At 39.6% G+C, this 25779-nt stretch overlaps 3 protein-coding genes across 7 annotated transcripts in view; 1 reads left to right on the forward strand and 2 right to left on the reverse strand.

Annotated features, from left to right (window-relative positions):
• The window catches only part of Asap (ArfGAP domain of ASAP), a 49990-nt gene extending 36526 nt beyond the window's left edge, over positions 1 to 13464 (forward strand). Inside the window, exons 4-17 of one of the 4 annotated variants that reach the window (XM_071774856.1) lie at positions 402 to 656; positions 1445 to 1530; positions 1737 to 1893; positions 2274 to 2538; positions 2648 to 2875; positions 3343 to 3565; positions 3681 to 3861; positions 3984 to 4259; positions 4540 to 4659; positions 4761 to 4971; positions 5112 to 5396; positions 5482 to 5645; positions 7024 to 7092; positions 8413 to 13464. In XM_071774856.1, the coding sequence (XP_071630957.1) occupies positions 402 to 656; positions 1445 to 1530; positions 1737 to 1893; positions 2274 to 2538; positions 2648 to 2875; positions 3343 to 3565; positions 3681 to 3861; positions 3984 to 4259; positions 4540 to 4659; positions 4761 to 4971; positions 5112 to 5396; positions 5482 to 5645; positions 7024 to 7092; positions 8413 to 8628 (2736 nt within the window). In that variant the 3' untranslated portion in view covers positions 8629 to 13464. The remainder of the gene's footprint in view (positions 1 to 401; positions 657 to 1444; positions 1531 to 1736; positions 1894 to 2273; positions 2539 to 2647; positions 2876 to 3342; positions 3566 to 3680; positions 3862 to 3983; positions 4260 to 4539; positions 4660 to 4760; positions 4972 to 5111; positions 5397 to 5481; positions 5646 to 7023; positions 7093 to 8412) is intronic. The other 3 variants (XM_071774858.1, XM_071774857.1, XM_071774859.1) reach the window with 3 other exon arrangements.
• A 417-nt stretch (positions 13465 to 13881) lies between these two features.
• Positions 13882 to 22682, reverse strand: Smg (sterile alpha motif domain containing protein 4 smaug). 2 transcript variants are annotated; one of them, XM_071776552.1, is made up of 9 exons: positions 22498 to 22682; positions 20308 to 20635; positions 19881 to 20199; positions 19513 to 19748; positions 19322 to 19432; positions 18696 to 19070; positions 18451 to 18610; positions 18081 to 18336; positions 13882 to 17993 (listed from the first exon to the last, which is right to left on the reverse strand). In XM_071776552.1, the coding sequence occupies exons 2-9, from the start codon at positions 20519 to 20521 to the stop codon at positions 17826 to 17828; spliced, it is 1839 nt and encodes a 612-aa protein (XP_071632653.1). In that variant the 5' UTR covers positions 20522 to 20635; positions 22498 to 22682; the 3' UTR covers positions 13882 to 17825. The 2 variants fall into 2 exon arrangements, with proteins under 2 accessions (XP_071632653.1, XP_071632652.1); XM_071776551.1 differs by having other exon boundaries at positions 20308 to 20638; positions 22498 to 22681.
• A 1508-nt stretch (positions 22683 to 24190) lies between these two features.
• On the reverse strand, positions 24191 to 25580 carry Yippee (yippee zinc finger protein). Its single transcript, XM_071776565.1, has 2 exons — positions 25185 to 25580; positions 24191 to 24840 (listed from the first exon to the last, which is right to left on the reverse strand). The coding sequence occupies exons 1-2, from the start codon at positions 25343 to 25345 to the stop codon at positions 24642 to 24644; spliced, it is 360 nt and encodes a 119-aa protein (XP_071632666.1). The 5' UTR covers positions 25346 to 25580; the 3' UTR covers positions 24191 to 24641.
• Positions 25581 to 25779: the final 199 nt, after the last annotated feature.

The following is a 25779-nucleotide window of genomic DNA, read 5'->3' on the forward strand; positions in this document are numbered from 1 at the left end:
GATAAGGAAAGCTAATATTTTCACGTCTGTATCTAATAGATACCGTAGCATGTGCGCCATCGGTATTTTTATCGGAATATTGGCCGTAGTCGGCCACCGCGGATGCTGTGCGGCACAACAAAACTTGAATACCTTCTGATTATTTATTGTTGCAAAAATATATATAATTCATTAAGTGCATTAATGTACTTAAATACTTAGATAAATGTTTTTTTTTATTTATATATCTTGACTAATAAATTTATTTAGGAAAATGTAACTTTTTTATATGTTTTTCTTCATTCTTGTCTAAAACGTATATTCTAAGTTTTTCGTGACTTCGAAGTTTAGCAAGTCTTTTAACGTGTTACTTAATTAATGAAATAAAATATTTATTAACTATTGATTTTATGATTTCACAGATGCAAAACATCAACAACATCGTGATGTTTCCGTTGGATTCGGTGCTGAAGGGCGATCTGAGGGGCGTGAAGGGGGACCTGAAGAGGCCCTTCGAGAAAGCCTGGAAGGACTATGAAGCTAAATACGCAAAAATCGAAAAGGAGAAGAAGCAGCACGCGAAGGAGGCCGGTCTTATTCGTACGGAGGTCACGCCCGCCGAGATCGCAGACGAGATGGAGAAGGAGAGACGGTTGTTTCAGTTGCAAATGTGCGAGGTAGGTGATGTAGATCCGTGCTATGAAGTATAAACGGTGTAACATCACGCCAACGAGAGAGACGTATGGATGTATGCGTTATCGATGCGCATGCATCGATATCCGGTCGTTTAGATACCGTATCGTGCGTCAGCTGAAAAGTGTATACCTTTCTAACTCGAGAACTTCATTTACATTTTACATTCCAGTCTACTCTTTTCGACTTTTCGCGGTTTACATTTTGCATTCGACTAATCGGTACAAGGTGTCCGAGAACTACATTCTATTTTAGATGTAGTTATGTAGTTGAAATACTATAACGAATTTAATATAAATAATATATATATATATAACGTGGCAAATATGAAATTGAATTAATTTAATAAAGTATAATAAGTATATATATAATAATTTTATTTAACAAAATATAAATTAATTTAACTCTATTTTCTTTCTTTCTCTCTCTCAAATAAAATAATTCATAGAATCATTTACGCGTGATTAAAAGTAAAATCTCTTTCGGCGCACTAAATCATAAATATTTCAATAAAAAAATTACTACGTGAAATTGAGGACTGTAATTTGAGACCTAGTTACCAGAGTGCTCAATGCTAAAATTTACTCGCTAAAAATGGGTGGATCCTAATCAAACTCCTTAGGACGATCTATAGATTAAAGGAGTGGCAATGGTTCTCGCACACCTCGTATTTGCAGATCGCTTTTATGATACGCTCGATAAAAATATATTTGAGCAGAACGAAGGTAGAGACGCAGAAGTGCTGATCATTACTGTATATGTTTGCTTACAGTATCTGATCAAAGTGAACGAGATCAAAACGAAGAAGGGTATCGAACTGTTGCAGCATCTAGTCGAATATTATCACGCGCAAACAAAGTAAGTATAACGCAGTAATCCTTTCATTAATATGTTATTCGCGTCGCGGATTCACGACGATATCAAATTGATCTTCAAGTTATCATAGTAAATATTTATCTCTCTAAAGCTTTTTTTCAATTTATATGGAGCATAATGGGAACTGAAGAACGATCGAAGAACGGCTAATTCGATTTTCTAACGTTCTTACGTTCTCGGGAATTTAGTTACTTTCAGGACGGCTTGAAGACCATTGAGCACTTCGGCTCGTACGTGGCCGACCTGAGCGTGAAGCTGCAAAAAATCAGACAGACGCAGGATGAGGAACGGAGACGACTAACGGAACTTAGGAGCCTTCTTAGAAGCTCCGGATGTGACAAAGAGGTAAAACTGTCGAAAGCTAGATTTTTTTTTACAAGGTCAATTCGTTATAGAAAGTGCGATGAGAGATTTAACAGTCTTTAATTGATACCGTTGCTTTTTCATTTTCGTTTGATATTAAACTGTACACAACCGCGTTTTTCTTCAAACGTCATCTTATTCATATTGGCCTATTTAATATAAAATTAATTACTAAAATTAAAACTTTGCTAATATTTTTATCTTAGATTTAGCTGCCTTGTACTCAAGATCCTTGCAAAGTTTTGGATTATCTTATTATTTAGTCATCCCATTATCGCGCTTTATATTGCACTTCATATTGCACATAAATTGTAAGCAGCATCGTACATAAATCTTAAGCTATAAATCTTATGCGGTCGCAGCTGAACGCGAACGCGAACGCGGGTTACTCGCTGCACCAGCTGCAGGGCGACAAACAACACGGCGTCACGCGCTCCGGCCACCTGCTGAAGAAGAGCGAGGGCAAGATGAGGCGAGTCTGGCAGAAGAGGCGATGCGCCGTGCAGGCGGAGGGCTACCTCGATATCTGCCACGCGGACGAGAACAAGCCGCCCACCAGGGTGAACCTATTGACCTGCCAGATTAAGTTAGTACCGGACGACAAGCGAGGCTTCGATCTCATAAGCTGTAAGTGTTACGCTTGATATACGAGCGAGCTTCCAAGAGACGCCCGTCCGTCGTGTCTCTCTTCACAATGAACGGACGCCGCGTAATACTGTCATTGTTTCGATTCCAGACAATAGGACGTACCACTTTCAAGCGGAGGATGAGGCGGACCAGCGCGCGTGGATGTCGGTTCTCGTGAATTGCAAGGAACGCGCCCTGTTGCGGGCGTTCGATGCGAGCGGCAAGGCGGAGGCCGGCAGCGGCAATCCTAGCCTCGTAGAGCTGCAGCAGGCTGTTATACGATGCGTTATGCGATTACCCGGAAACGATCAGTGCTGTGATTGCTCCTCGCAGAACGGTAACATGAATATCGTGGATCATTTAGTGTCCGGCCGGCCGGCCTTTCTCCGACGCGTGCCAAGTCCGTCCGTTACACTTGGAGCATGCTAAAACGATTTCTCCGTCAAATTAACATATTATGAGATAGAGAATTGATTTATTTATATTAATTTCTATCAAATCTTTTTATAATGGTAATTCCTTATTATTAGGCAGGCAGTTATTTAACGTTACATAGCAACATACGATAATTTATCTCTTATTAAATTAATAAAGTCTGTTAAATTAAATTAATATAGACCGAAGGTTTTTGAGAGGCCACCGAAAACACGTTTATGTCGTCAAGTAATGTGAATGCCCGTCGGTTCGCTGGCCGGGCATTGTCGTAGACGGTACCGCGTGACAAAGCCGAACGAAACGGCAACTCGCGCTCCACTTCCCGCGGGAGCGTTCTGTTATCAAACGACAATTGTGTCTCCTTTTCAGACGCCACGTGGCTGTCGACGAACTTCGGCATAATAGTATGCATAGAGTGCAGCGGCATCCACCGAGACTTGGGCGTGCACATATCGCGGATACAGTCCCTGACGCTGGATAACGTCGGCACCGCTCAGCTGTTGCTCGCGCGGCACATGACGAATCAGGCGTTCAACGAGGTGATGGAGGCAACGTTACGTCACAATCTCAAGCCATCGCCGACGTCGACAATGTAAGCGTATTTGCAGTTTTCTAACAATTCATTCGCATGTTCACACTCGACATTTTACCAAGCACTCATACTTTCACTTTGCTCGGCGTTTTCACATTTATTTTCTGGTATTTAGGGAAGAGAGATACGAGTTTATACGCGCCAAATACGTGGACAAGAGATACGTGATGAACACGTGCGCGGACGAGCGCGATCTACTTTCCGATTTGGAGCACGCCGTTAATAATCGCGACCTGCAGCAACTTCTGCAAGTTTACGCCGAGAACGTGGATTTGGCTGCGCCATTACCGACATCGGTAAGCCATTCTAACTGTCTTTATAGAGCTCTCTCTCATATCTAAAGAGATAATTGAGAGAAATGCTCTCTCACAATTACGTTAATGAGAAACAAATTCCAAGAAACCAATATCTATTTCAGGATGTAGGCGAAACAGCGTTACACTTGGCCATTCTGCGCGAAATGGGTAGCAGTCTGCACATCGTGGACTTTCTGGTGCAAAATATGCCGAGCGGCGGTATCGACAGGGCGACCATCGATGGTGAAACGGCGTTACATCTTTCCGCGCGACACGACAGAGCGGAAGCGATGAAGCTGCTTCTACGAGCTGGCGCGGATCCCTCGCTGCGAAACAAGCAGGATAAGACACCGCTGGACATCGCACAGGAAGTAGGACACCACACATGCAAAGAACTGGTAATTCAACAAATCTTATCTTGTATATATTTCTTGTTATTCTTTCCTACCTTCTTTCCTTCGTATGATTTTTCTAATAAACACATATTTTTCATTATTATTTAACTTTATCATTCAGAATTAATTTTCCTTGTAATTTAAAGAATATAATAATAAAAATTTAATAATAAATAAGTAAATTTTCTTATAATTTTCTGTAATTCAATCAAGACATACATTGTGTAAAATAATTCCTTATGCTTTAAAGAATCGTATAAAAAAGTCAACGAATAATTTTCAGCTCAGTCACGCTCTCCAGAGGCAAAAAACTTTGTTTGATAACGTCAATATTGACTGGAATCTTTCTCACGATGAGGGTTCCACGGACTTCTCCGATGACGAAACGATAATAGAAGACAGGGTAAGTGTATTAACATAAACGTGCATCGCGATACTCCTAAAATTTACATCTACATGTAACCACCTACATTCATACTCACAAATATGCATTTTCTCTTCTAGAATGGATGTCTAACGCCTGAGAAAAAGTCACGTAGCAGACCACCGTCATATGCCGGAGGTGGCGGTACGGGATCGGGTGATTCGCCGGTGACATTACGCAGTCGGAGCAGCACCTGTGACAGCTTACAGAGCGGATCCTCTCCGAGCGCCTCGACGAACCGTCAGCAAATGCCTCCGCCGCCACCGCCGCAAGCGAGGAAACCCGTAGCTGGTAAGCTGGATTTGTACTCTTATACTTTTCACGTTGCGCGATAGATCTGCCAAGTATGCTGATTCAAATAACTGATTTTCCGCAATCTTTTTACATTTTTTATTGCCTGATATCTTGATTATGCGAATCCATTGGCGCAGTGCCCACTCCCATGGCGCCGGACATTTCAGTGAACATCCACGGCTCGCTGAAGAAGCGGGTTGCGCCGCCCCCGCCGCCCGCTGGAAATTCTGTCGCGAGCGGCGTCGTCCTGCCGTCGTCGCACTACGGTACGCTACCTTCGTTGGCTACGTCGACGCACAGTCGTACGACCAGCGAGCCGATTTTAGCCGGCCACACTTTACACACTCTACCGCATACGTTGAATACACTAAATAGCCAACATCATAAGAGATCACCGAGCGGCGACTCGTCGACCGGATACGGTACATTCGATAAATAAATCTCACAGGAGAAGCTCTGACATTCTAATTATCATATCGATACTTATCTCTCTTTTTCTGCATACAGGTATGGACAAGGGGAACAGTTCGACGCTGCAGAGACCGCGAAATCCACCGCCTCCGGCGCCATCCAGTGTCACAACTAGGCTAAGCAACGGACGTAGCAGCGAGTCCCTGAGTTCTATGTGTTCGGATCATGGTCTGGGCAATCCTATTCCGCCGCCGCGAAAGGTAAGCCATTTAAGTTAACAATTACCTCAATAGGAATTTTGAGATTTCGCAGGGATTGGGTAGGATATTGTAGGATTTATCTCGAGAAATAAATACTTTTCGTGTTAAAAATATCGTTATCTTTCTATATTCATAAGTGTCTTACTTTGAGGATTTTAAAGCTTTGGATAGAAATTTGTTTAGGATTCTTAAAAAGAGTTATCTAAAATGTAAATTCTATATGATCTGAAAGGAGATTCGAATTAAGCGAGTGCTTTACATATTGAGTCTTATTTATATAAAATTATAATGTGTATATATTTCTAGTGAATCATGTTGGTTCAGCAAATGCAAGACGGTAGCAAATGTATTTTGATAAAAATGTAATCTTAGGAAAGGAATTTTAACAACTTCGGTAAATATCTTAAATTAAAAGAAAACGATCATAAATATAATATTACAAGGTCCCAACAATCTTAGCAAAACTGAGAATCTAAAAATCATAAGTCTCTATATAAAATTCATAAAGCTATGTCGAATATGCAAAGCTCTCACTCATACGAAATCTTAAATCGTTCTCTAGTTTACCTTCGAACAGAGCCACTACCATAATTATATGCCGAAATCGATATTACATCATCTTTGTATTGCCTAACGAATGACGTCGACAATTATTCCACTGTCTCACATCTTACCTATTTGCACACATACACATTCTATCGGATGGTTGCCGTTGTTATATTAACACAGTAGAGAAAAAGATGTAACTAACCAGGGTGTGCCATTGTGTTCTCCTTCGTAGTATAGTTTTCATTCGATTCATTCATGGGAGCTTGAGCATTTTGCATTATACTAACCATACGTCACGCACATCAATATATTATTTGTACCCTTTCACATTCCATTATATTATCATAATATCAAGATACGTTAATGTTGTACAATATATTTAGTCTTAATCATCAATATAATAATATGTTATAGAATTTCATTATCATTGTATTATTCTAGCCATCATCCATTTATTGTCATTTCACGCAATAATAAATAATCATTTTTAGTAAACTTCATGAAAAACAATGTCCTGAAGATAACATCGAAAGCGCTAATATTCTTAATGATTGATTAATTTTCGTTATATTTTAGAAAAGAAAATCATTCGAATATTGAAAGTATTTCACGAAATAATTGTCGAGATAAAATCATTCGATAAAGCAATAAGCGGAGAAAAAACGACAAGTATTCACCAATTTATCGCGTATTAAAAACAGTCAATTTGCTACGATCTCAATCCGAATTAAATATATAACGTGTATCTATGATGTGTGGATATGTAGAGAATGCATGCATTTCAAGTCTTCAGTGCTTTACGGTTTGTCATTAACCATTGTTGGTACAGCGAAGGGACCGGTCCAGGCTAGAGAGCTACGCGGAGGAGTCTTCATCTTTGCTCCCAAATCTGAATCTGGTAAACATCAGCCATCCCACATTACAGCATGTTACACTTGAAACCACTTGTAAACGAGTTTCATGCATATCGTTATACTTGTATCTACGCAAGGATAGTTTCACGTGTTATCAATTATAATACGAAGCATGTGATACCTGTATATAATTATATTGATTAATTAATATTGTATTCTATGTATTTTATAATAGAAAAACGTAATCTTTCGAAGAGAAAGATTGTAATCCATACCATAATGACAAATCTGAATGACAAGTGTTTACTCTTCTCACTTCACTTGCCAAAGATACTTTCAAGTGTAACAATGCTTTGCATGATCAGACGTGCTGTTCGTGTCATCATTTATGCAGCTCACGTCGAGGCTTTAAGTATTATTTCCACGTATGCCAAATAATCATTTAGATCTCATTGCCATTTTAATCACGATCGGACACTCTTTATCGATTGAGATAATAAATAATATAAATCTCTTTTATACAAGACATGTAACTTCATAATTGGACTCCTCACCGCGAAACGCCGCAAGGTGAAACACGTTGGATTGTGTTCGAACTAACATCCACATCCCGGTCATTTATTAATCCTATCTAGATCACTAGTCTACGTGTGACTTCTTTAATGAAAAAATTGTATTCTTTCAACGAATAATTCTTATGGCTAATGTATGAGTAATACTTTAGACACTGTAATATAAAGTATAATTGTAAATACTGATCCTCGCATGGGTTTCCCCGAGTGAATTAATGTTTGGCAATACTTGATCGCATTATGCTACTTCTTTCGACACGTGAGATATTTCCCCTTAAAAATTCTCTTACCCTAAACGGCCTAAACTATTCGAATATTAAAAGGCATATAACTAGCATGATATCGGTGTTTTATATTGGAAATTCTAGTTCCAGGATATTTTACTAGAGGCACATATCAAAATATTCTTGAAAATCTGCCTATCTTTCATATCTGAATAAAATGTTATTTTTCTTGGATATATTTACTTATTATAATCTGCTTTAATGACAATTTTAATTAATTTCTTTCTTCTTTCCAATTTTGCAAAGAATGAATATCAGTTAAATAAGGAGTAAAATAAATTATTCATGAGTTAATTAATTAATCGATGTCTCATATCATTCGCTGAATTTGTAATTTTCCTAGAATTTCCAATATTCTCCTAATTTCTGGAGAACAAACATTCTTAAGCTTGTCGTCTCGTGACAAAGGTACGAGCAATAAAAGTGCTTGCTTCTGCCAGACGGTCGAAACATGCACGTTACGGTATTTGCCGGTTCTACGAATGACTTTTTTTCATTCCATCCCCAGCCAACGTCGTCGACTTTGAGTGGCCTGCGACGCTGCCGGGCCCTGTACGATTGCGAGGCCGACAACGAGGACGAGCTGTCGTTCCGCGAGGGTGAGGTCATCATCGTGACGAACGAGCAGACCGACGATGACAACTGGATGGAAGGCGCATTAGAACGGGCGCCGGAACGGCGGGGCATGTTTCCGATTAGTTTCGTACACATGCTACAGGATTAACATTCGGTAAGCCTGAACTCGTTGGCGAGCGTCACCAGCACTGCCAGTTCGATGAGCGTCGCCAGCCTCGGCCGTAGAAACTGGCTGAGGAAGCCGAAGGAGTGAAGCCATCTTTCCGTCGTCTCTTCAGAGTTGAAGCGGTCATAAGCGTCTGAAGGAAGAAACTTTGGATATTGACGAGCGCCGTTAAAGAGTTTAATCCGCATCTTGATTCTCTCATTTTTTCATGTTCCCTAGGAAAATCGATATTTGTAAGAAATTGAGATGAAAAGTGCATCAACATGGGCAATTTTGCACCTGCAAATGGAGTAAATACTTTAGAAAATCAAGTAGAATAGAGATATACATTTATTTTATTTTATTTTTTTCAAAAGCATGGGACAAGTTTATGTGTTTACTCTGAGATTAGATTCTTGTTTTTTATAAGGAGGAAAGTTCATTTATCTCTATATAAAATAATACAATTTTATATTATGTCAAAATATATAATTAGATATAAAAGGTGATACACATTGAAGTTCTATTGTTATTGGTATAAATTACATTACTATTCCTTTCATTCGGTAGTTTAATTACGTGTAAGTTTGAGTTTTATCGTTCCGGAAGATCTCTACAGTTCTGTAAACACTAAAAAGATTCTAAAATTTTTATCTACTCCGGTGCAGAGTTATTTCTGCTGATGCAATGGTATTTAATCCTACTTTACGGATGATTCTTTTAAACCGATCAAATATCTTGTGATAAATTTTAATTCACTCTTTGTCGTCTTATAATGCAACATCAACGCGTACCAGAGAGTATTTATATTTCAGGAAAATTAGAAAGTAAATTACAATTTACTTTATTCAAGAATTAATAGATACCTCGAAGATTTTGCACGGGCTGTAATCAATACGTACGCCATGGATTGTGTTAACTGCGTGATTATTGAAAAAGCCGAGTATTAGTGTCTTACGCCGGATGACAATCATATTGAAACTATCGAAGGTATGTGACTATTACAGTCGATAATGGAATACTCGGAATTTCGTCTCGTCATCCGGGCATGATTACGCAGATATGATTACGCAGCAGGGTTTATCTTTCCTCGAGAAGGTGACTCTCGGTTTTTGGAAACACGAGGGAGAAAAGAAACTGTACAAACGCCGCGATGTCGACATTTGCGGGTTTCCGGGTGTTTGTCGAGGAATGTTGTATCTGAAGAGTTTATATGTAGAGAGATCTTATATGTATTCGTCTAATTCATATTATATACGGTACGCAATTGTTCGCATTGTAATCTAGTTGCAAGATAAAAATCCGGCTAACAAAGTATGACGTCGAGAATGACGTTGGCAAAAATAGGTACGTCGCGCGTTGCAGCGGCTGACGTTAAGATCGGAATTGAGAACGATTCTCGATATCGCGGAACCGCGACGCTAAAAAGAATGTGATATATATATTATATTTCAGAGTAGATTATTAGTTACTATGAAATAACGCATGTACGAACAAATTGTGAGACGAGTTACATTTTCCATACCAAATAAATAACGTAGAGATAACGTAGATTATATCCGATGCATTTCGGTTTACATGGAGAAACGCCCGAAAAAGAACACACACAAATAAGCATCTATCAACAAGAGAAAACGTAATAAATATATAATGATAAATAACTATACGTAGCTTAAAAAATTATAAAAGAGACTCTTAAATGCGGATTAGAAGGATATGAGCTTTTGGTGATTGTACCAGTGTCTAGTGAAATCCTATATAACACATTCTGGCGATTGGAAGAGTGCTGGAAAGAGATACGCACGGTTTTGACGTCTCGTTGTTTGTACATTCTATTGATCTGGCGCATACTTCTTTTTTCTGTACTGCCAATAACGGATCGATTTAACGTAGGGATAGATGAACTCGCGATACATAGAGCCGTATTTATATTCCGCATTTAGCGCGAAATAATGTCGATTCTAAGTCTAGGATTACTGTTAAACGCGATCTTCGTACAAGACAAATAAATCTCATAATCAAACGACCACGTTTGGCGTTAAATGTGAGAATGTACGAATGCGAACTGTAGCCTTTAGCAGAGCGGAGGAGAGACGATTAAATTTAGCGTAAGAGGAAATGTGGGGAGGTGAATTTTAGCGTCGAGCACGAGATGTTGTACGCCATACACCGATATTGCATGACAAGTATTATTAGCGTACTCGATTTAAGGAAGTCGTTATGTACGACTGTGTGTACATTTTTTTTTCTTTCTGTAATGCCATACTACATATTAGTCGATCCTCAAATAGAATACGGGGCTCGAGACCGATTATTAGTCGCCAAGCGTGCTACGAAACATGATGAAAACGTGTAATGTGACGCGACAGACGGAATTCTTCACGTCGCGTTGTATTAACAATATTCTATTTGCACGAGACCAAAGAGGATTTTGCGAAAGGAGAGAGCCGTCGAAAACGGAGCGTTTGCGGAGTCATTTTAGTCTATTGGCGTTTATCGGCAAAATCGTTTCCCGAACGGAACGGGGAAAGCTGTGCAGTGAAAGCGATATTATTAATAACGTAATTACATACCGCTGCCGATCGGTAAAATGACTCCACAAATCGCCACGATTCAGTAAACAGTTTAATCGACGTGTGTTCGTCGTGTAATATGATCGTTTCAATCGCACAGATCGTGTATCGACGGCTAGCACGAACGATTATTGAAACTGGACTGTTTTCCTTACGATTATTATAAAGCTTTGTACATAGACGAAAACTAAAGTATTTCGCTGCAAGCTATTAGCTGTGACACTATCTCCTAAATGTAATTGTTTCATTTAAGGATGCAACGCTTAACACATACTTCTTCATCCAAAAACGTTGCTACTAAGAGTTTCGAATATTTTCCGGTTTTATTCGTAGAAATAAAAGTATATCCGAATCCTTATTTATATATGTAGATGTGTGTGTATACATATGTTTCTATCTGAAGAGTGAACTGTTTAAATTTTCTTTTTTTAATTTACTGCATTTTATTATTCTCGCGTTTAAAGAAAATAGATTTTCTTATCGACAGTTTTAAAAAAAATTAATCAACTCATAGTTCGCAGTCTATAGAATTCAGGAGAGAAAATGGGAAAGCTAAAGATGCCGTTACCGAAAACAATTTTTTCATAAAGATAGATTCACTTTTATGAAAAAATTGTTCTGCTTTAAAAAGAAAAGAATATATTACCTGTTATTGTCTAAAAATAATATAAAAACGATATAGATGGTATATTACAGAATTTTTAAATTCAAACTACTGGGTTGGGAATTTATAATAAAAATTCTTCAGCGAGGGCGCACTCTTAGCATTTTCTGTTCCCTCTTAATCATCCTCGAAAAATCTTTCTTCGACGATACTTACATAGCAGTAACATGAACACCAAATGCCCAGTCGTTATCACGTTTAGGCAAGATAAGATTGTTGTCCTGGAAACCGTCAGTTTGATAGAAATTTCTATAGAAAAATCTTGAATATACAACTGATTAAAGAAAATAGTTTCGGTTCGATGCAATTCTGTTTTTAAGTCAAAGCGATAAAATAGGTAAGCTCGCCTAACGATACGTAGCGCTGTATTGAAGTTGTATCTCCTCTATATATAACTTCAATATGCAATATCTGTAATAAAGGAAAGCGTGATTAGCTAAACTATTTAACACTAAATTAAACAGTCTCTCACCTCATTCTACGTTGTCCTGGAATTCATGAATTTCATCGCGAACGCATCAACAGTGTCATGTTGATCTACGTTCGTAACAGTAAAAACGTATCGTCGATCTATGTAAATACGTGTATAGACGAAGGTAGAATTTACGCGCCCGTGTTATGTGTATGCGTGATGAAGAGAGGAAGCGAGATATAAATCGATGTTTATATTATACCGAACATATATATTAAATTACGATTTAACTTTAAGTATGTGGATACTGTCTATTTAACTGTACGAATTAAGCGATGATTGATCCTTTGCATTTCAAACTCAAGAGTAGTCGTTAGGTAGGCCGTAAGTATTTATTATTATTTTGTAGCCACTTCGTATACTAGACGGAACGCGTGAGTGTATAGAAAACGAGGGGAGGTTCTTCAAATGTTTGGTACGAACAGCAAAGTGCACGAGCTAATACGTTTTGTACTACCACCGTGATTAATTAAATTCTCTTTCTGTCTAGCTCTACATTACAGCTTGAGAGTCTGGATGAAAAATCTTCCATCAACATTTTCTAACATTAGCTACTTAATTCTCAATCAACACAAAAAGAGAGACGTCTAAAATTTCAGGAAGATCTTTAGATCGTTTCTGTTGTCTGATCTATTCCTCATGCTGTACGAGTGATGTAGACAGAAAAATGGCAACGAGATTTTAATTTAATCAAGGCTGTCAGTGCGACTTAAAGGAAGGTAAATTTATGAGTGTGTAATGGCCCCGTTTTATCAGGGAATTCAGCGCGAATCGTTTTGTAATCGTATTCAATATTTCAACAACCTTACATCGATTGTGAGAAGATATATAATATATTGCATCCCTGCGTGTGTACGTAGCCATTCCGTTAGAGATGGTGGGTGGGAAACGAAGAAACGATGACGACGCAAGTTGATCGAACAAAATCACACGATTCTAGATTCGGCGTACGCGTTTGTCGCCGGCACAGGTCTAAACATTTATATATTACACGGAACGATGACATTGTATCGACGTTTAATATTATCTTTCACCGTTAAAACTGTGCACAACGTTCCCGGATAGGAACGCGACTTCAGAAATGTAACAAAAGAAGAAAATAAATGCTGTTTAGAGAACTACAAAATCAATCACGGTTCTCTTTCATTTTTATACCATCTCGTCTCATCTGAAAATCCTACCATCCGAATACGTAACAAATATTTAAGATAAGTAAGATGAAATCACATTTTTAAAACTAGACATTGCTATGCAAAAAGTAATCGAATATCAATTTGTGTTAAATAAAAATTACTATCTGATTGAAATGTCTGATGGTGATTATACCTTTACAAAATTGATACCGTGAAATATTAACGTTGTTTTGTTCTTTCATCAGAAAATTGTTTTTACAAGATATATAAGTTCTTAAAGTAGATATAATTTCTTGTAATAAGATAATGGAATAAAAGATAAACGTTTCGGAATCGATTTCTCTTCGCAAACCGATTCTCTCCAATTTCTGTGTATGCAGGCTTAATATTAATAAATAATCGTAGTACGCGATGTATATGCGTATGAAAAATCTTTTATTGAAAAATGCTCTTTCACGCTACAACGTCAGTGTACCTCGTCTATTTAACTTTTTATAACAGTACAAAAATTGCATTTTTACAAGTTGCCCAGCTTACTTATGTGACTAAGGTATCCCCAGTTAGCAATCTGACGAAGGGTCTTATTACGACTTATCTAATATTATCCGGAAAAACTGCGGCAAAACGTGAACACTAGTACTCCAGCGGGGGGGTGCAAGACCCCGCGTACAAGAAAAAAGCGTCTCGCGGCGTGCTTTCCGGTCGCGCGACGCGCTTTCTTTAAAGTAAAATCAGTCGCTACGACGCGTCGGTCCTATATGCTTATCCACATCGGATCTAATTGCCATTTGCTATCTGGGTCTCGTCGTGAAAGTCCTCAGCCGGAAACTCGCATCGTCTTGTCCTCGAAATCGCAATCAAGGAAAATCATTCCGACAGTCTATTATGATTACTACTGTGATCATCAGTAGCGCAACTCTTAAACAGTTGATGGTCGCTGCAAGTATCCGGCCAAAGCACAATCCGCGAATTTTTTTACCCAAGTACATAATCTACTTTCGTTCTATCCTGAACTTGAGGTCAACGAGCGGATAACAGAACGCGGCGAGCGTGGTATACATTTTACCGCTATCCAAATTAAATGGATAGCCAGAGAACCCGATATGAATGTAACGAGTCAAGCAAATAAAATGTGCACACGCGTATGTGCAGATAACCGCGAGGTGGAAAATCGCAAGGAGTTAAACGTAAATCATTAGTATTTACATACCAATAGAATTGATATCGCAATGAGACGCGAACTGAATTGCTCCATTAATATGCAAGTACAGGCTATGAAATGGAAAAATTTCGCGTTACCTTTTCGTGACCGTCGTGACCTACTATTTCGGTAACTGTTTCAGATTTTTGCATTTTCTTTTATAACTACAAAATGCAATAAGTGCATTTTACATTTATTATTAACATCTATCTTATATCGAGAGAGAGACGCTTCCTTCGTGATTACTCGAAGTGCTTGCTTCCTATACATAGGATACATATTAATCCCCTTGTGATTCTCCACTTTGCGATCAAACGTTTCAGTCGAGCATCTCGTCGATTTGTTTATCCGCTCGTTTACACTCGTTCGCGCGCATCGTCGGCCCACGCGCCTTCGAAAATCACGTAACAGACCGCCGCCGACAGTTAATTTTGAGCAAGACAGGCGTCCATCGATCCTGACAGAGATTGTTCGAGTTACTAAGTACATATGTTTTTACGCTATTCCGTAAAGCTTACCACAAACAACAACGACGCTAGATTAATGATCGATTCGGCAGAAAATTAACGTAGCGGCGGCTTCGATCCTCGGCAGGATTGATTACTTTTTTTTCTTTTTCCCCTGCTTTCTCTTTTTTTTTCCTTTTAGCTTTGATCGCTTTACGTATATGCGGATAAAATCTCTTTGCATCCTTCATCATAGTTTCAGGTCCTGCCTTTGTCAGTTGGAGATTAGATGCTGCGCTTCAATTAGATGAAATATATAAGTAGTAATTCTACGCTGAATGAAATTCCTGATGTCGCTTAGGAGCAGTCTTTGAGCTTTTTCACATGCATTCTCGCTCGGATCGCTTCACTTATTGCGTGTATAACGTGGCGAGTATGAACATATGTATGTGGTTTGTGTACGCGCGTGTACATGTCCTATGTGTACGTGTGTAAGATGTGTGTGTAAGATTATATGTGTCTTCTATCTCTCTTTCTCGAGTGTACCCCTATATAATTCTGGTATAATGCGTGTATGTAGATTTAATGTACAATTAATTAACTATACAGGTTAACTGGTAGAAATTAGAAACGTATCGTTTGACTAGCTTTTGATCATCTCTCTTGGAATTCGTGGAGTTTCATCCTTCGCAATATATATGTATATAACCGATCGGATACAGTTTTGGTGCTGCTATTGCCGCTGATCGAGTAAAAGATATCACGCGTGTGTGAAACGAAATAATGATTAAGTATGGTCTCATTCCCTTCAGTGTGTACGATTATTATTAAATATAGACAGTTCTTAGCTTTTACTTAGCAGGATACTCCTGGATTCGAGAAATCACCGCGCGATCTTACACGTATTACCCTCTAGCAGAATATAATTGTTACAATAATCACTAATCTTATAATATATACTAATTAACTAATTTCATCTTCCTCAACCTCGGTACTCTCCCGCTCATTTTTTCTTTTTAATCTCTTTCGCTCTTACTTTCTCTCGCGCGCTCGCTAATTCTTAATTATTTTGACAAGTTTTTCCTTCTTCGCAGTCTTCTCCAATTATTCTATTCACGCACGCACGAAGTCCGCGCGAACGGAAGGGATAGTGAAGCATCCAGATAATCTAAATCGACGGACCGTGGCGCGTGAATTATTCAGTCTTTCGTTATATATATTTTTTTTCCTTACTCCACGTTACTCGGTTATTATTCACTAGCGTTATGCGATTTTAATAAATTTAATTTTCTGCTTGCACGAAAAAATATTATGCTACATTACTCGCGACGCTACTTTAACACATGCTAAATAGATTAGATACGATGTATGCTTATAATTTAAAGCCACAGATTTCGATGTCGCGCCATAACGTATAGCGCCAGTCTACCTCCCTCGAATTTCGCTGCTACTTTATAATATCAAATTTCTATACCTCATACGTTTGCTCGTCCATCTTCACGTAAGGCCCTTAATATCCATTATTGTATATTTACTCGCGTTTTCAGCTTATTATCTCATAAAAACAAGAAAAAAAGGAAAAAAATGGGATGAAATCCGTCAACCAAATCGAAAAATCACGAGATCTGTGCGTAAACTACAAAGCATACACGCCGCTATACGTGCTTCTCGGGTACAGTTGAGATTAAGTTTTAAAGATATTAACTTATGCGACAAAGCGGCAACCCTTTAAGTATGCTCATTCTCTAGACGGAGTATAGTAGTAAAGAGCGACAGTAACAATAATGAGAGCGATAGTAGTGATGATAGTGGAAATAGTAGTAATAGTGATAGAGTAGTAGTGGTAGTAGTAATAATAGTAGTAGCGATAATAGTAGTAGGAGCAATAGTAGCGCTAGTAGTAATGTTGATAGTAATAGTAGTAAAAATATAATATTAATAATAATATAGTAATAATAATAAAAAGAAGTAAAATCAGTCCAGTTATTAAAAAAGTGACAATTACGTTACTATAACGTCTCCGCAGCGCTTAAAATCAGACGAATTCCATTTCGTAAAATGGATAACACAAAAAATAATATTGCAGAACATCGCGTGGTGATGTAATGTCATTTTTCCATCTTTCTTTCCCCGTATTTTATATGATCTAAAATTCCTTTCTCTCTTTCTGTCTCATAAAATTCTATCATATACGCGTGTGTGTATATATATACTTCTTCTTATATAATATCTTTATATATACGGTTGCAGCAAACAATCGAGGAAAGAATCTATCTTTCTAATAGCATTTGGCTTGCTAAATTCTGTCAATTAAATAATACAATTGCATCGGACATAATAAAAAATAATATGTATGTAATGTGTATTCGTGTGTGTAAGTGTCGTTTGATCTTCAAAGAAAAACTTATCTATCTCTCAGCAATGTCGCACATGTCGGACATTTCTTTTTCTTCATTTGGTAGGGATATTAAAGCATAAGTGTGTGTATACGCAGGTATTTGCACACAAAAAAAAAGTATGCGTCGTCCCCATTGCAGTATCACTTTTAAACGATGACTCAAACATGATGTTTGCCAAAACACGAGCGAGCGCGAGATAGAGATGACTCGCGCCTTGGCGAACAAAACTTCCCTCGTTTTCGAGGTCGAAAATCCAAAAAGGATTGTTGAAAACGGGACTTACGATAAATCCCAGAACGCGTGTATGGAAGATTAGGCCTCGCCGAACCCACCGATCGCTTGCTCGGTCATTCTCAAGCAGAGAGACTGCAGTCGAATATCAATTTCCGGTTCCGTCGTCTCATTCACTCCGTTGGCAGAATGTTCCACAAAATGATCACGCGGCGCGCTACTTACATGTTGCAATGTTTTCTGTAATTGCTGCAAGATAAAAATCGAAGTAATTGTATTAATAAACGGAATACATTGTCGGTCTTCAAGATTATAAAAAAGTAAATTCTTCATTACCTGCATGCTGGTCTCTTGTAAACTCGATCTCTTCTCGGTCGTATGTAGCGCACGCAAATTACTCATATTCATGTTATTCATATTCTGATTCTGATTATTTTGCAAATACGGTGTAGATATACTATTTCTATGCGAAGCAATCATAAACTGATTGTGTGTGTGGGTACTGTGAATGTGATTCAAATTCAAACTTGGCTTCCTGTGCTGCTGCGGATTCCCATATCTCCTATTGTTATATCCGTAGTTATGCTGCCACCTAAAATTTCACATGTACGTGTTATCATGTCGAAAGTAACCGCACATTTACCCGACATGTCAATTTACTTGTATTTCTAAAAAAATATTTTTTATCGAGAAAGTCTTAGCTTACTTTTGAGTCGGTCGCGGATTTCCAAGTCTACTACGCCACTGCTGCACTTTCTCCTTCTGATTCGGGGTGAAACAGTCGTGCTGCAATACCTTTTCCAAAATGTTGACGTACGCGCACAAAATACCGTCCTCGACGCTTTCCAAAGCCAATCTACTGCACACTAAGAGAAAAAATCGAGATAACGAAATCTTTCACTCATTCTAACGAAATTTTAATAATAAAATTAGAACTCGGTTTGTACATACGTTTGCCAAGCACTTTCGTAAACTGCGCAGGGATATCTTGTGGATCGCTCTCTTGACTCGGCTTCATAGGAGTGGTCAGAATCGTCTTAAGTTCTTCCATTGTATTAATGATTAGTGATGGACCCTGTGAGAATGAAGTGTTTTGCATGCCGTCGCGGGCACTAGGCTGCACTAGACCCTTTTCCAGATTTAAAAGTGTGTTGTATCGCTGTTGCAGTTTAGCGATAGAGAGAGCCAGCTTGTGTCTAGCACCTTTCGTAACACCTTGCTCGGCTAATTGATCCTCCGTTAATTGCATCATATCCTCATAACTCATGGTAGCGAACAAATAACTGTATTTATGAAGCCGTAATGTTTTAAGCCATAATTGTACGTCTAAAAAGAATAAATACAATTAGATTATAATTAGATATCGATGTTCTTATCCATGAAGGAGAAAGTATAAGTGGTCAGAAATGACTCCGAAAGAAAGAGATAATTAAGACTCTATAGTTTAAAGAAAAATTTATATAAAATACAAAGATACTTGAAAACATCATAAAAAATGTAACTTCTTCCGGTCATTTTATATGCTATTGATCAAATACCATAAAAATTTACCGCATTAATTTATCGCATCAATTTACCTCTCATGCCACTCGCGAGCGAACGATTCGAAGCGTCATCCAAACGACCTTCGCTACCGCTACTCGCACAGGAACTCTGCGGGCTCAGTGGACCCAAACCAATAATATTGCCTATGTAAACATAAGTCATTGAAAGAAATGTACGAATACAATATACATTCATCTATATATGCAATATATTTGGAAATTACTGGCGTGATCTCCAGAGACACTAAAGCTGCGCGGCTTGTGCCTGGAAGCGTTCGTGTTATTGGTTCGGTCGACAATTTCGAGATGATGTGGCGGCGCTACCGGTGGTGTTAAGCTATTGGAACGACGTTGACGGTTAACGGATGTGGGAAAATGTAAATTAAACGTGCCGCCCGGTTGCGTGTTAAACAGATTTGACTGATCATGTTTGGAATTCCTCTGCCATGGACTTTCCCATCTTATAACATAGAAAAAAAACCGAATTTAAAAAGATATTACAGATAAAAGAATATTATGAATGATGTCACATTATTTCAGTTATATGAAATATTATGATTATCGGACCACATTATAACACAGTTTAATTCACCTCATTGGAGTATTTGGATAATCTTCGAAACTAGAAATGGGTGGTGTATTGCTAATACGCTCTTCCAGATCTTTGAGCCATTGAGTTAAAAGACGTCTATCTTGATTAGTTATGGCTGGATGTATCAAAGTGTAGCTCAAAAGCTGCTGCGTCTTTTCTGTATATTGTCCCGTGCTCACGCAGTGGTTCACTATATCCGGTATAGCTACTAGATAGCTATTTTTGCACTCTACATTCCCGGGTCTTAGTAAGGGCAAGTGTGACAAGAGTTGATTAATCGCGATCTCCGTTGACTCCGTTGACAACGAGTTGATGTAGCCTACAATAAAAAATTTTTTATTGTTATGTCTACTACATAAATATGATATACCTCGTTAAATCACACGTAAAGTTATTCGAAAATATAGAACGTAAGTACGGTAATTACTTGGATTATTGGCATTCATTTCCTTGGTGCCCAATTCTGCCACAGAGTGCAAAGAGTGTTCGATCGCCTGCGAGAGAAACCTCGCCTGTACCGCAGGTATAATACGCAGCAGCGCATAAAGAACAACAGTCTGTTCGCATTCGTTCCACTGGGAGAACACGCGAGTGAGCTCGCACACTTGTTCGTTAAAGGGAATACCGGTTGTCCACTTCATTTTGAATCTTCTAGAATCTTTCTCTTCCTCCGATGCAGCGTTTCAACCACTGCTCAAGCCAAACGCACAGCAGTCGTGCTCACAGCCTTTAAGTAGCTGACAAATGTCAGTATTCTGCTACAAAAATAAATGGAATCCAAATCATTCTATTTAAAAATCACCTGTTTTACATTTTTTATAAGACTGTGTTTCTTCTAAAGATATAAACACAGTAAATTATCGCTCTAATGTTACAGTGTTTGTGAACGCGGTTTTATAAAGAGAATGTAAAAATAAGCGAGAATTTATTTTAAACGCAAATTCTAACGACACAGTGTAGGTTTGCCTTTTATTGCTGAATCGAACTGCACTAAAACTTCCTTCTCGCTTTCGTCAAATTTCAAACATATACCTATTTCACTTTAAATACAGAATATACATTAGTTCAGCTGTATAAAAAAAAAACAGTTCTAATGTTTCAGCTTGGAGGCCAAAAGTATGTAAACACAAACGTTAATCAGCTTTAAAATTTTTTTATCTAGTAAAATAAAGAGAACATTCTTGCATAAATTTTCATATATCAGTTTCAAAAGTTTTTTACGAGAAACGACATGCAATTTGTATACAAATCGCGCAATTACGTATGTGTCTCGCAAAGATTCGTGTTTTGAAGCCGAATGTGTCCTAAGCAGATAAAATGCTTGTTTTGGCAGACGCGTCGCGAAATTCGAGAAGGCCGTCGAAGGCCCAAGGCCCAACTAGAAGGCGTCTTCTGGTTGTCGAACGTGGCACGCACGTTGTCGCGTCGCTGCTCGTTCGAACGATCGGGAACGAGCCCATCGGATTCGTCCTCGAGCACCGTGAGCGACCTTCGTCGCGCGCGATAGCGAGGGCTCGGCGATAACGGCGAACGCCACGAGACACGCGACGCGTCTCCTTATCGCCGTGACGAGACGCTGCGCCGAGACGCCAACCCCGGGACACCGTCTCGTCACCGTCTCCGGCAACGCGTCGAATTCACGGGACGTGGACGCGACACATAACCTCAACGCCGCTCGCGTATGCAACACGCCAATAAGAGAATTCCGCTGGGGTCAAGTTTGTTTACCCCGCGCGCGATGCGTGCGTATTTATAGCCTTTCCTGCTGCGATCCGCGTTCGGCGGTGCAATGGCATCGCGCGCGCGAGACGATGCGACGTGGTGGGCGGCGGGGGAGGGGAGACGAGCGGCGCCTCGCGCGCGAGAGAGAGAGAAAGCCGATAAGATGTCTCCTGGGTTATCTTTTTCTTCGCCGACGCCGAAAAGCGTCGTCGGCGTCGCGTCCGAAGGGAATTTTCGCAATCCCGTTCGCGATTTCGCAGGAAATTCACACATCCGACATCGGTTCGCCTTCGCCCTTGTCAACGTCGCGCGCGCGCTGCCGTCGCGTGTATGTATGTACATACATGTCTGAACGTGACTATGCGTGCTTGCGTGCGTCGTGCGCGTTCGACGTCACAAGCAGGGACCAGCAAAGAGAAAGAGAAAGAGAGAAAAAGAGAAAGAGAGAGAGAGAAACCGGTAGTGGAGAAGAGAGAGAGAGAGAGACACGGCGATGCGAACGTATACACGTCGCGGCGGGGATGGAGCGACGGAGAACGAAGGGACGAAAACAAGGGAAGACGGAGAGGATCCCCCGCCGGGATGGTCGGGAACGATCTAGACTAATCTAGAGAGATCGATCCACGATGGATCCTCGGTAGAGGCGAACGACGACGACGACGCGGGGACAAGGGCGATCGCCACTGTGGAGCAATTTTCGTCGCCGACGGACGCATCACCAGGATGCATCCGTCGGCGACGAGGCGGATAGCGATACGCCGCTCACTACGGTCGGTCGGCGCGCCGACGTCGTCGGCCGTCGCGGCCAAGCACACGAGTCTCCTTTCCTCTCCTTCTCCTCGCCATCGCATCGTCGCGATTCATTCCCGCGGTTGAGCGCACTTCTGATAATTACCGCGACAGTGGACCGACGTGGGCACAATCTCCGCTGGCGCGCGCTCCTTCCTTCTCCGGTGCGACGGCGACGACGCACAGTTTTTACAGCATTTTACTCCGGTGTCCGTACGGGCGAAGCGTCCATCCACCATGCGGCGCGATGGGACTACGTGACCACACTGCGCTTCGTCGCTCCGTCTCCGTCGCCAGTGATGCCCGTTGCCCAGAAGTTGAGTCCGCCGTTCGTGCGGCCTCGGCTCGCGTCGTCGCACGCCGCGCGCGGATTGGCCGGCCGCCGGCCGGCACGCAGCGCCCCGGCCAATCGCGGCGCGCCCGCGGGCGCGGTTCGTTTGTCCCGCGGGTGCGTCGACCGCGCGCAGCTTCAGCTTCACCATCACCCCGAACCGAACGGGGCTCCGGGGGCTCGCTATTTATCTCGCTAGCCGACGGACGCGGCGCGTTGGCATCGCGATAATTGAATTCGGTGTTAAAAACGCCGCGTCTGGCATCCGAGAACACGAGATTCGGAATATCGCATTTTTATGAAGCGCGTCATAAATTATTATTATTCGAAAATATGAAAAATCTGTAAAAAGGAATCTTATCTTTTTTTGCGCGTGTATAATTGATAAAATTTTATATCCTCTGTATGCCCTTTTTATATTCCATTTCTACCAATGTAGATTAACTTTAATCTTAATTTAGTTTTTATCTTTTTCTAGTTCTAAAAATTAGAAAGATAAGAAGTAAGTTAAACCGAGATTAAAATTAATCTACATTGATAGAAAATTAGAAATGGACGTTAGGAGTTAACTCGTTCGTTTTTATCATGTCAAATACTTCGAATTTCTTGCTTAAGTTAGGCAGCCAAATATAATGACGAAGCCCTAGCTTGTATCTTGCTTGTACTTGCTGATACAGCACGATAAGTAGATTAAAATAAAACTCGATAAATCTCTTTAAAAAATCGAGTATGATAAAAGAATTGTATAAAACTTACGTATTTAGAATGTATTAGAAGATTATGAACGCAGATACGCGGATTTACATTATATATTACACATAATTCGATTCACATTACATACATCATAAATACGTTGAGATAAATCGGCACGGGAAATACTATTCGATTATCTGTTTAATTGAAAAGACAAATCGACATGATCGAAAATACTTTGTTATGAAAACAATTTTTATATCGCATCATTTATCTTGACTTTTTATCGTTCGACTCTAAATTCTGTTAAGATTGAGACAATTTTTTTTTATTTTCGTTCTCTATAGAACCGTTATCTAAAGTACCAAGTAAACGCTTCAGTAATATTATTAAGTTCATATCAGCGTCTCACATTCAAATCTAAGTGACTCGCTTCTATGTTTATGTTGTACGCGACCTTTATTTCTTTGGAAAGTGTTCAAAGTTCCCAAAACGTGACTTTCGCGAGATTTTGAATATCTTCTTATGGATCCTCTTAATTTGTACCTGTATTGTATCTGTATGTATGTACCTATACTTGAGAAACAATTCAATACTTCTTAAAAATTTATCTTGGTATGTTTTCACGAAAACAAACCCTTAAAATCAAGTATCTCGGGCAATCGTATTTAGCGCTAATTGTATCTAACGTTAATTGCACGTGCGAATCTCTGCATGTTGTTACTTCCGTCAAATTTATTGAAAGGACATAAATAAGGCTGAAGGCATAAATAAGTGCTGTCCAATTTATATCTATTTTGAACTTGTCGATACACGCTTTCTTAATTTTCTTGACAAACACATTTGCCACAGGTCAGTTTATTAATGTACTACAAGAAAATACCAATGATGTTTACACTTAAATGTAGATTCAACAATTGTCGTGAATAAAAATCTAGTGCGAGGCTAGATCAAAAAGCAAGTGAACTAAACGAGGGTAAGAGAATCCGAGACATTTCCTTTTATAAAATAGGAACCGTACCATATATTCACGAAAATGTTGAATGTCGCTTATCACAATGAACCAACGTCGTCAGTACTTGTTCACGCACAAACAAGTCACGGGCACTAACCAAGAATCTCTTGTAATTGACAAGATTAGAAAATTATAATAACTTATGCGAGAGATCCTATGTTAGATCATTTCTTAACTGTATTAAACGCTACTTGGCATAAAATATTTAACATTATTGTTGAACATTGTGCTCCGTCAATCCGTCGCTCTCTGTGACGAGAGCTCGTTCCAGGATAACGCGACCCTCCTTGTATCGTTGTTGCTCGTCTGTCGCAAATTCATACACCCACCCAAGTTTTGCGTCACAGTTTTTACAGCTGACATCTCGGACCATGTGACGACCCGTCAACATGACTCTGTCTTGAACCTCGCTACACATTATATCACAAAGTTAAATGATGAAGAAACACAAATGTATACATATAAATGTGAATTTGATATTTACATATCATCAGTTTTAACCATCATCATACACATCACTCGGATTTTATATTTTTCAACAGATGACTCAATTGTAAAACGCAGAAAGAGAATAAACAAAGAAGGAACAATAGGCAAGAATACAATTTAATATATAATAAATATCTCTTTAATAGTAGCGCCTAAAAGTTCGAATGTGAAAACAAATTATGCGCGAAAAGCTCTTCCATCGAGTCTTTATACAAACGGTCTTGTGCAACAAAACAGAAGAGATAAAAAGGGGCCTATAGTTCACCTATAGTTCAAATTGACGACTTTGTTGAAGAGGAAAGCGCGTCCCGTGGCACCCGTGAAGCGTGTGCTCACGAGTTGTGACCTGTTGGTGAGATTGGTGTCGCAGGAGGCGCAGGAGAACAGGCGACTGCCACCGATGTGCTCGAGGAATATCACTCCCATTGCGAAAGGCAGCTGTCGGGACAACCTGTCTGCGATCGATCCGCGAACGGACGGCGTTTATTTATCTCTGGCGAATCGATGAGAGTCGATACGTTGCTGGAAACGAAAGTCACACAACTGTCAATGCTGCCATATTTCTCTCTCTCTCTCTCTTTCTCTCTCTCTTGTTGCTTGTGTATGTGCGTCGTGTGTGCTTGCCAAATGTATACCAACATTACCGACAGTCGGCGGTGGAATGGGAAGAATGTTTTTATTGTACGTCACGGCTCATCGGAATATATAGAGGCGAAACTTCCAGCGCACTTTCATGATTTTCAGCGCGAGATAACGAACGGGGAAACACGTACAATACTTGATTCAAAACTGCAACAGTTTGACACTTGTGTTTCATTTGTGTGTAAAGGATTAAATCAATTAAATGTAACATTAAAAAA

The sequence above is a fragment of the Temnothorax longispinosus genome, chromosome 4 (assembly GCF_030848805.1).
Source record: "Temnothorax longispinosus isolate EJ_2023e chromosome 4, Tlon_JGU_v1, whole genome shotgun sequence".
NCBI classification, from domain to species: domain Eukaryota; kingdom Metazoa; phylum Arthropoda; class Insecta; order Hymenoptera; family Formicidae; genus Temnothorax; species Temnothorax longispinosus.

Coding starts and splice junctions, on each gene's coding strand:
- Smg (XM_071776552.1), bottom strand. CDS start 20,521: ATGAAGTGGACAACCGGTATTCCCTTTAACGAACAAGTGTGCGAGCTC. Junction 19,071..19,321: donor GCTCGCGAGTGGCATGAGAG/GTAAATTGATGC, acceptor TATTCTTTTTAG/ACGTACAATTATGGCTTAAA. Junction 18,337..18,450: donor AATCCGCGACCGACTCAAAA/GTAAGCTAAGAC, acceptor GTGAAATTTTAG/GTGGCAGCATAACTACGGAT.
- Yippee (XM_071776565.1), bottom strand. CDS start 25,345: ATGGGAGTGATATTCCTCGAGCACATCGGTGGCAGTCGCCTGTTCTCC. Junction 24,841..25,184: donor GTCGTCAATTTGAACTATAG/GTGAACTATAGG, acceptor TATAATGTGTAG/CGAGGTTCAAGACAGAGTCA.